This window comes from Oncorhynchus kisutch, linkage group LG25 (genome assembly GCF_002021735.2).
Source record: "Oncorhynchus kisutch isolate 150728-3 linkage group LG25, Okis_V2, whole genome shotgun sequence".
Classification (NCBI taxonomy): domain Eukaryota; kingdom Metazoa; phylum Chordata; class Actinopteri; order Salmoniformes; family Salmonidae; genus Oncorhynchus; species Oncorhynchus kisutch.
Genome location: NC_034198.2, coordinates 8,580,718 through 8,591,646, shown reverse-complemented (window position 1 = coordinate 8,591,646; position 10,929 = coordinate 8,580,718). Strand labels below are relative to the sequence as shown.

The 10,929-nt window shown below is 43.3% G+C and overlaps 1 protein-coding gene across 1 annotated transcript; it reads right to left on the bottom strand.

Moving 5' to 3' along the window:
* Positions 1-5,800: 5,800 nt before the first annotated feature.
* Positions 5,801-9,643, bottom strand: LOC116357426 (uncharacterized). The gene is made up of 5 exons (XM_031804572.1): positions 9,248-9,643; positions 8,972-9,098; positions 8,124-8,668; positions 7,848-7,974; positions 5,801-6,444 (listed from the first exon to the last, which is right to left on the bottom strand). The coding sequence occupies exons 1-5, from the start codon at positions 9,641-9,643 to the stop codon at positions 5,801-5,803; spliced, it is 1,839 nt and encodes a 612-aa protein (XP_031660432.1).
* Between the last annotated feature and the right edge of the window lie 1,286 nt (positions 9,644-10,929).

The window sequence follows — 10,929 nt, the reverse complement described above, 5'->3', positions numbered from 1 at the left end:
AAATCAGGTGAACAGAAGGCTTTGAGTTCCTGTATGTTTCTTTCATCACACCATGTCACGTTGGCCATAAGGCATACGCCCCCGCCCCTCTTCTTACCAGAGAGATGTTTGTTTCTGTCGGTGCGATGCGTGGAGAAACCCGTTGGCAGCACCGCTTCGGATAGCGTCTCTCCAGTGAGCCATGTTTCCGTGAAGCAGAGAACGTTACAGTCTCTGATGTCCCTCTGGAATGCTACCCTTGCTCAGATTTCATCAACCTTGTTGTCAAGAGAATGGACATTGGCAAGAAGAATGCTAGGGAGTGGTGTACGGTGTGCCCGTCTCCGGAGTCTGACCAGAAGACCGCCTTGTTTCCCTCTCTTTCGGAGTCATTTTTTTGGGGTCGCTGCATAGGATCCACTCCGTAGTCCTGTTTGTAAGGCAGAACACAGGATCCGCGTCGCGAAAAACATATTCTTGGTCGTACTGATGGTGAGTTGACGCTGATCTTATATTCAGTAGTTCTTCTCGACTGTATGTAATGAAACCTAAGATGACCTGGGGTATTAATGTAAGAAATAACACGTAAAAAAACAAAAAACTGCATAGTTTCCTAGGAACGCGAAGCGAGGCGGCCATCTCTGTCGGCGCCGAAAGTGAAGCAAATGCAAAAATGCATGATGTCGATGATCAAATAACGAAAACATCAACATAGCAATAATTGTCAGCAAAATAATTTTTGGATTTGATTGACTGCTGCTTAATTAAAAATACAAACATCTATTTATTACCAAAACATCAAAGACAGTGGCAATGGTTAGCCTATAAATACAGTCTACATTTATTTACACTTGCAAATAGCCTACATCTATAATCTATTTTGAAATAACAATAATGTATATGATTGTTATAGTAATTTAATACACTGATGCACCGAACCACAACAGTGTTTTGTGAAATAGGCCTGCATGTATTTCAGGAGAATGTTGCCAATTATATTTTAGCAGATTTTCGACTATGGCTCAAAATCTGTGTATTGGGCTCAAGTGACACAAGGGACATTTTCGTACATTATATCCCCTTCAAAGTAGGGAGAGGCTAGGATATCAAAGGAATTACTGTAGCAAACTGGGGCCATTTTCTCAGCTGAGCTGCTTCAGCTCTTCTTGCCAGGTGATTTAACAGTCCTATTGTGAAGACAGAGATGACCACAGAGCACTGATATATGCTACATAGCGGTAGAGAACAGTCTTTAGCATACACCAGAGAGGCTAGGAGTTATTGTGGAGGACAGAGCAGCATATGTTATAAAGCTGAGCCAGACGGCTGCTTTGTGACCTTTTTATACCTCACAAGGAAAAAGGAACTGGCCAGACATCAACAGAAGTGCATTGTAAACTTGAAACCCACCTCAGTGCAAGCCAGGCACAGTGTGTGTGTGTGTGTGTGTGTGTGTGTGTGTGTGTGTGTGTGTGTGTGTGTGTGTGTGTGTGTGTGTGTGTGTGTGTGTGTGTGTGTGTGTGTGTGTGTGTGTGTGTGTGTGTGTGTGTGTGTGTGTCAAAGAGTAGAAGTGGGAAACCTGGAAGGAGGGCATTGGCGGAAGCTGTAGATCCGTGACTGTATGGGTCTCGGGGGGGTGTTGTGTTGTGTTGTTGAAAGGTGTGGGAATATGACTGGAGTTTAAAAACAGCACAGCAACACTCTCGACGGATGTACTGCACAGTGCTGTAGTCGTTGTGTCTCAACGTTGTCCTACTAGTTCTTCCCATGGTCTTGCTCCCAGTCTCACCACAGCCCACACCCATCATGTTGGGAGAGGCAAGGCCATCATAATCATCTGGAAGTGAAATGAACCAGATCCCTGCTGCAAAGTAAACTGTAAAGCTTTCTTTGGTTTCCCTAATCTATCTAGTCCAACAGGGACCCCTGTTTATTAGCCATAGAGATTTTGCAATCAAAGAAAGAGAGATTATTGGATATGGCCCTATCTTTCTGACTACTAGTTTAATAGCATATACATAAAGACCATTGTTCTTTGTACTGTGGTCTTGCTTGTCAATACTGTACTGTGGTCATGCTTGTTATATATTTATATATATATTCAATGTAGTATTTGTTTTATAGTACATGATAATGACTAAGAATATATATACCAAGACACAAGGTCATCTGAATTACTGTAACATACATGACTCCAGATATTAGACAAGACTGCCTTCTGCTGGAAAACGGAACAAATACAGTTATTAAACTAGGAAACTCAGGCTAACAGACGTTCAATACATGTTGATGCATAAATAATATGTCATTTACAGTTTTTTACAATCGCTAGGACCCATTTCTCAATACTTAGGTCATTCTTTCAAAACTCTTCACACAGTGAGCATAACTAACTTTCAGCTTGGCACAGCAGTTAATTTCACGTTCAAAATGCCCTAAAACTACCAAAACACTACATACATGTCTCATGTGATTCCAAAATACAATAATTTGTATATACACCATCTACCGATACAGATACAGTAGCAATGCTAGTAAACCCTGTCATATGCATTTGGCCACAGGTTCTCATCCATGTCACATCTTATGTCATCTTGGGCAATACACCTAGGAAATAATATTTTTTCATGCCTGGTCCATCCCTGGCAATCTTCTGCAGATATGTCCAGGCATCCAGCCTTCATTGCGTCCAGGAGTGACAATTGATCATGTGGGTGGTCATAAACCTTCCACCTCCATAAGGAAAATAATTCCTCTATGGGGTTGAGGAACGGAGAGTAAGGAAGGAGGAAAAATGACATCATCCTGGAATGGTCTGCAAACCACTCTGTGACTGCAGGAGTTGTGAAATGCCACATTGTCCCATACAATTACAAATGTTTTCGCCTCACTGTGAACCTCTCCTCACCTGGCACAACCCTTCCATAGAGGTCATCCAGGAATTAAATGAGACGCTCGGTGTTGTATGTCCCAATTAGAGGTTTGTGTAACAGCCATCCATCGGAGGATATCCCTGCACACATTGTGATATTGGCACCCCTCTGGCCCGGGACATCCACTGAGGCTCTTTTCCCAATCACATTCCTTCCTCGCCACCGTGTTTTGGCCAAGTTGAAACCAGCCTCATCCACAAAGATGAATACTCTCTAAAATAAATCCACAAGACAACATAAGAGTTAGGCTACTACGGTAGTTTACATTATACCTTAAAACATGCCATTGTGTGCCTCTGCCCTGTTTGGTTTAGTTCAAAACCAGTTCTATATTTTATAGTCATCTTACCTGGACTTATTGGTTCCTGAGTTGCTTGACTCGTTCAGAGTTCCTCTCAAAGGGGACAGTGCGAAACTGCTTGCAGTTTCCTGCACAGCAGTGAAAATCCTACCTCTCCCGCCTGTAGGAGGTAACCGTTGGGTCCTAAGCAGAAATACAAAAACAATTACAAGTAGGTTAAGTAGGTTTGGAGGCTTTGCTCAATACACTTCTGTAATGTGCAGTTCAGTCAGATGCCCGTGCAGAATGCACATCTTACCTGTTGTTTTGCTGGAAATTTCTCAGAATAGATGCCACTGTTGAGTGTTGCAGATTTGGCTGCACTCTCAGACCAGCCTCTCTCATTGATAGATCATAATATATTACATGATCAATTATAGTAGCCCTAATCTCATCTGAGACTACAGCTCTTGATCTTCCTCTCGGTCTTCTTCCACCACTCATATGTACTCCTCTCCCTCTCCCAGACACTCTTCTTCCTCCGTCAGCCACTTCTCTATCTCTGGCTGGGTCCATGTTTACATTACAGTACAGCATTATTCCTAAAATGTCCCCTTTTGTATAGATGGTAATGAAATTGAAAGACTAACACCTGGGTGGGTGTTCATCTACAATGGGAATCAGCTGTGGTTGGTCTAATTGTTTTGATAGAATTTCATTTTATAGATTTGGAAAATATTTCAATTCGCTATTACTGTAGAAATGTAGCAAATGTATGTCTTATTCAATTTTGTGTAATTTTAGGTTTTGATTTTAAGTTTAACATTTTTGAAAAGTGTATGTAAACATGTGCAAATTGGCCTGTAGGTACATAGAGTTTTGGTGGTGGTTGTGTCTGAGTGAGAAAAGAGTTTATGAAAATTGAAAGATGTAGTCATTGAATGCATTTTGTGCCAAAGCAATGAAAAATGATCCATAGTTTAGCCCACATAGACTGCTGTTATGCTCACTGTGTGAAGAGTTTTGAAAAAGTGACCTAAGTATTGAGAAATGGGTCCGAGCGATTGTAAAAAACTCTAAGTTTGTGATGAAATGTGAATTGAAACTGTAAATAGTTACAAAAAAATAACAATACAAATTGATTGCTACTGTAAATAGTAAAAATAATCATTGAATGAAGACATAATAAAATATTTAATGAGGAAAAATTATAGAGAAATATTTAACATGCGAAACTCATGTTAAACAACATCTGGTGTGTGTGTGCGTGTGTGTGTGTGTGTGTGTGTGTATGTGTGTGTGTGTGTGTGTGTGTGTGTGTGTGTGTGTGTGTGTATGTGTGTGTGTGTGTGTGTGTGTGTGTGTGTGTGTGTGTGTGTGTGTGTGTGTGTGTGTGTGTATGTGTGTGTGTGTGTGTGTGTGTGTGCATGCGTATATGTGTGTGTGCGCGCCAGTGTGTTTGTGTCTGAACTGAAGTCATCCTCTGAAAAGCTGGTTAGGTTCACACCATCAAATCATCTTCGTATATGCAGCAGAAAAGTCGACGGAAGAATCTCATGACTCTGCTTTTCTTTGGTTTAATGACCACAACATCTTCTGGAAATGAGAAGGAGAAGATCAATCACCAAAAAAAATAGCTTAAATTAGTTACAAATTAGTTAGTTATAAAACTGTCATGTTAAAATAAAACAATAGCTAATACCTTATATTACAGAGGGAAATGAAAACCTGTCAAAGTGATCTGTGTTAATGTAACTCACCTGACTGGAGGTCAACTGGTTCATCCGTAACCTTAAGGTGGACTGGATTAGTGGCCAGGGGTGTTGTGATGTTGTCCACCTTAACTGGGGCATCAACCAGGGGTGTTGTGATGTTGTCTACCTTAACTGGGGCATCAACCAGGGGTGTTGTGATGTTGTCTATCTTAACTGGGGAATCAACCAGGGGTGTTGTGATGTTGTCCACCTTAACTGGGGCATCAACCAGGGGTGTCGTGATGTTGTCTACCTTAACTGGGGCATCAACCAGGGGTGTTGTGATGTTGTCCACCTTGACTGGGGAATCAACCAGGGGTGTCGTGATGTTGTCCACCTTAACTGGGGCATCAACCAGGGGTGTTGTGATGTTTTCCACCTTAACTGGGGCATCAACCAGGGGTGTTGTGATGTTGTCTATCTTAACTGGGGCATCAACCAGGGGTGTTGTGATGTTGTCCACCTTAACTGGGGCATCAACCAGGGGTGTCGTGATGTTTTCCTCCTTAACTGTGGCATCAACCAGGGGTGTTGTGATGTTGTCTACCTTAACTGGGGCATCAACCAGGGTTGTTGTTGTGTTGTCCAGCACTTTGTCATGGATAGTGGTCAAGGGCTTTTTGATGTCTGGAAGTGACAGGGGTTGAAGCAACTCCAACACCTTGACAGGGTTAGGGACAAATTTGTCGACGATTGCCAGGTTCATGTCCACAGACTGAAAGAAAAATATGAAATATTTAATATAGATATTATTTAATATAACATTTGCAACATTGCAGATTTTTTTAATATTTTTTTTTACCAATATTGACAACAATACATTTTTGGATCAGAGACAACTGAATGAGTGGACTTTAATAAGATAAACACTTAAAACCATCGCTTACTCCATTGCTCCCTGAATCTTCAGCCTTGTCGACGTCTGCTGCTGAGAGGAACATCTTGGGGTACAATTTCTTTGCAAACAAGGTGGCCAACACTAAACATCTCTCCTCATCACATGTGAAGGCTTCAATCCCCAGGCACTGGGATGATGGGCACCTCTTCATGTACTCCCAGTCTAAGGTGTAAGCCCAGTACTGCTTACTGTCAGAGTCTGTCCACTTCTCCAGCTCCTCATTAACGATGTTGCGGAATCTGTCAGTGATGCTTTGAAACAGCGTGCAGATATGATCGGCAATAGTGAGGAACTCTGACTCAAGGTCGTCTGATATAGGAGGGTGCCTCTCCAAGAATAGCAGGACCATTTGTTTCAGGATGATTTTCGTGCCAAATCCCTGCATGGCATTAGCGGCGAAGCTTGGCGATGCGGTGCAGGATGTCAGGGGAAAGCCTGAGGGTGGAATGCAGGGTGCTGGGGAAAATCCTGGGGGTGGAATGCAGGGTGCTGGGGAAAAGCCTGGGGGTGGAATGCAGGGTGCTGGGGAAAATCCTGGGGGTGGAATGCAGGGTGCTGGGGAAAAGCCTGGGGGTGGAATGCAGGGTGCCGGGACAAAGCCTGTTGGTGGCGGACAAAATTAAGATCAGTCTTACATAAAAACTAGAAGTGGCACTCTAGTGTCCTTTTCACCTCAGTTAACACCTGATGTACTTAACAAAAGTCACCTCTCAACAGGTGGTCTAGGTATGTCATGACATAGCACAAGTGTGGGGGTGGGCCATTTCTCTTTTGTTCTATATTGCTTCTTTATTGTTCCTCAAGAAAGGGGGGCAGCCGATGACATCACGGATCACCATCAGACCAACACCTTGAATAGCCTGCTCCTTGAAGTTGGCAGTTGTCTCTAAGAAACTGTATTTTGCTAAAAACGTATTATTTTCCCCTTGAGAGCAATAGTCGCCAACCTTTTCTGAGTCAAAATCACTTTCTGAGTCAAGATCAATTTCTGAGTTAAAATGCAAGTCCAGATCTTACCGCCCAGATTTTTTTTAAACATGACTTTAAAAAAAGTTAACCTATGCAACATTAACTATTTCTAAACTGTTCTGTAGCAATGAGATTTGTTCAGTAGGCTGTAGGCCCAATACATTATGACTGCATATTGGCTATGCTTGGATTGGCCTGCCAATGTGCATATCAAATCATATCAAATCAAATCAAATTTTATTTGTCACATACACATGGTTAGCAGATGTTAATGCGAGTGTAGCGAAATGCTTGTGCTTCTAGTTCGACAATGCAGTTGTTGATCTGTTGATCTTTTCACACCGTGTGTTTAAATAATATATATATATATTTTTTAATATATGATAACACTGGTAATAAGATAATGTGTTGTATTATTTGGGAGGCAAAGCTGAGTGAGCATAATAATTCACTATAATTTTTTTACAGGACTGATGGTCAGGTTGGGGGGAGGGAGAAGCAGTGAGGCTGCCTCTCAACTGACTCCTCTGCACTCCAGCTGAGGGTGAAACTCAAGGCCCACTGCATTATTTCCACCTCATGCACCAATTCATTTGATTTGCTCTCTGCGCCTGCCGGGTACGCGTTCTACCTCCAGACACATGAAATGGTTCAACATGGGAACACTATGCCTTCCCGGCGCTAGGGCTGCTGAATCAAGTGCACCTACCACCAAAAGCGTAAAAGTAATACAAAAAATAGGAACGTAAAGCTTTATTGTTGGGTTTTTTACATACATGTTTGGTGATTGACTAGAAAAGCCTTGGTGATCGACCAGTCGATTGCGATTGGCCGGTTGGTGACCACTGCTTTAGTGTGTGTACTTTACTGGATTTATACTTGGGATATAGCTTTTCAACAGGAAAAGTTCAACAATCTCTGGAGGACGTCTTTAACTTAATTACCAAACTGTCTAGTTATAAAACTTTAGCCAATAAGTTACATTACAGTGAAAAATGATCACCTGTCAAAGTGATTGTGACAGTGTAACTCACCTGACTGAAGGACAAGTGTTTCATCCAAAACCTCAAGGTTGACTGGATTAGTGGTCAGGGGTGTTGTGATGTCTACCACTTTGACAGGGTTAGCGGTCTCTAGGATTGCCAGGTTCAAGTCCACAGACTGAAAGCAACAAGGACACAATATTTACCAGAACATTTGCTGCATTTCATATCTCCTTTTTCTCAACATTGACATTTATTTGTATTTTTATCAGAGATAATTTAATGAGTGGACATTCATAAAGATAAACACTTGAAATCATCGCTTACTCCATTGCTGCCTGAATCTTCAGCCTTGTCGACGTCTGCTGCTGAGGGGAGCATCTTGGGGCACATCTTCTTTGCAAACAATTTGGCCACCACTAAACATCTCTCCTCATCACATGTGAAGGCTTCAATCCCCAGGCACTGGGATGATGGGTACCTCTTTATATACTCCCAGTAGAAGGTGTAAGCCCAGTACTGCATACTGTCAGAGTCGGTACACTTCTCCAGCTCCTCATTAACGATGTTGCGGAATCTGGCAGTGATGCTTTGAAACAGCGTGCAGATACGATCAGTGATAGTCAGGAACTCTGACTCAAGGTCCTCTGACGCAGGAGGGAGCCTCTCCAAGAATAGAAGGACCATTTGTTTCAGGATGACTTTCCTGCCAAAGCCCTGCATTGCATTAGCGGCAAAGCTTGGCGACGAGGTGCAGGTTGCCAGGGCAAAGCCTGGGTGTGGAATGCAGGGTGCTGTGGAAAATTCTGTTGGTGGGGTGCAGGGTGCCGGGGAAAAGCCTGGTGGTGGGGTGCAGTGTGCCGTGGAAAAGCCTGTTGGTGGCGGACAAAGTGAAGATCAGTCTATAGTTGAGTTTTTTACATACATCTTTAGTTATTGACTAGGAATGCCTTGGAGATCGACCAGTCGATTGCGATTGGCCGGTTGGTGACCACTGATTTAGTGTGTGTACTTTACTGGATTTATACTTGTGATATCTCTTTTCAACAGGAAAAGTTCAACAAGGACGTCTTTAACGTAATTACCAAACTGTCTCGTTATAAACCTTGAGCCAGTAAGTTACATTACAGTGAAAAATGATCACCTGTCAAAGTGATTGTGACAGTTTAACTCACCTGACTGAAGGACAAGTGTTTCATCCAAAACCTCAAGGTTGACTGGATTAGTGGTCAGGGGTGTTGTGATGTCTACCACTTTGACAGGGTTAGCGGTCTCTGGGATCGCCAGGTTCAAGTCCACAGACTGAAAGCAACAAGGACACAATATTTAACAGAACATTTGCTACATTTCATATCTTCTTTTTCACAACATTGACATATATTTGTATGTTTATCAGAGATAATTTCATGAGCGGACTTTCATAAAGATAAACACTTGAAATTTTCGCTTACTCCATTGCTCCCTGAATCTTCAGCCTCGTCGAAGTCTGCTGCTGAGCGGAGCATCTTGGGGCACATCTTCTTTGCAAACATTTTGGCCACCACTAAACATCTCTCCTCATCACATGTGAAGGCTTCAATCCCCAGGCACTGGGATGATGGGTACCTCTTCATATACTCCCAGTAGAAGGTGTAAGCCCAGTACTTCTTACTGTCAGAGTCGGTACACTTCTCCAGCTCCTGATTAACGATGTTGCGGAATCTGGCAGTGATGCTTTGAAAAAGCGTGCAGATACGATCGGTGATAGTCAGGAACTCTGACTCAAGGTCCTCTGACGAAGGAGGGAGCCTCTCCAAGAATAGCAGGACCATTTGTTTCAGGATGACTTTGGTGCCAAAGCCCTGCATGGCATTAGCGACAAAGCTTGGCGACGAGGTGTAGGTTGTCAGGGCAAAGCCTGGGGGTGGAGTGCAGGGTGTTGGGGCAAATTCAGGTGGTGGGGTGCAGTGTGCCAGGGAAAAGCCTGGTGGCGGGGTGCAGTGTGCCGGGGAAAAGCCTGGTGGTGGCGGACAAAGTGAAGATCAGTCTTACATAAAAACTTTAAGGCTTTATTGTTGGGTTTTTTACATACATGTTTGGTGATTGACTAGGAATGCCTTGGAGATCGACCAGTCGACTGCCATTGGCCAGTTGGTGACCACTGCTTTAGTGTGTGTACTTTACTGGATTTATACTTGGGATATCGCTTTTCAACAGGAAAAGTTCAACAATCTCTGGAGGACGTCTTTAACTTAATTACCAAACTGTCTAGTTATAAAACTTGAGCCAGTAAGTTACATTACAGTGAAAAATGATCACCTGTCAAAGTGATTGTGACAGTGTAACTCACCTGACTGAAGGACAAGTGTTTCATCCAAAACCTCAAGGTTGACTGGATTAGTGGTCAGGGGTGTTGTGATGTCTACCACTTTGACAGGGTTAGCGGTCTCTGGGATCGCCAGGTTCAAGTCCACAGACTGAAAGCAACAAGGACACAATATTTAACAGAACATTTGTTACATTTCATATCTCCTCTTTACCTCTTTATTTTTATCAGAGAAAATTGAATGAGTGGACTTTCATAAGGATAAACACTTGTGATCGTTGCTTACCCCACTGCTCCCTACTTCATCCACATTAAAGTCTTCCACTGAGAGGAGCATCTCTAGCTGGAGATTGTTCAGCAATATTCTGCCGATTATGTTGGCCACCACTAAAAATCTCTCCTCATCTATTGAGAAGGCTTCAATCCCCTGGGGTGATGGGTACATCTTCATGTACTCGCAGTAGAAAGTGTCAGCCCAGATGCTCTTACTATAAGAGTCGATACACTTCTCCAGCTCCTTGTTGACGATGTTGTTGGATCTGGCAGTGATGCTCTGAATTAGAGTGCAGATATGATCTGCGATAGTGAGTGGTGGGTGGCAAGATGCCGGGGGAAAGCCTGGTGGTGGGGGGCATGACGCCGGAATAAAGCCTGATCGTGGGGGGCATGATGCCTGGGCAAAGCCTGGTGGTGGGGGGCAGGATGCAAGGGCAAAGCCTGGTGGTGGCTGGCAGGATGCCTGGGCAAAGCCTGGTGGTGGGGGGCAGGATAGATGGGCAAACCCTGGTGGTGGGGGGCATGATAGAGGGGCAAGGCCTGGTGTTGGGG

What these genes read in the sequence shown, in the direction of transcription:
- LOC116357426 (XM_031804572.1), bottom strand. Translation starts at nt 9,643, where the DNA reads ATGCAGGGCTTTGGCACCAAAGTCATCCTGAAACAAATGGTCCTGCTA. An exon ending in AAGATTCAGGCAGCAATGGA is followed by an intron (nt 7,975 to 8,123) that starts GTAAGCGATGAT and finishes TGTTGCTTTCAG; the next exon opens with TCTGTGGACTTGAACCTGGC. An exon ending in AACACTTGTCCTTCAGTCAG is followed by an intron (nt 6,445 to 7,847) that starts GTGAGTTACACT and finishes CGCCACCAACAG; the next exon opens with GCTTTGTCCCGGCACCCTGC.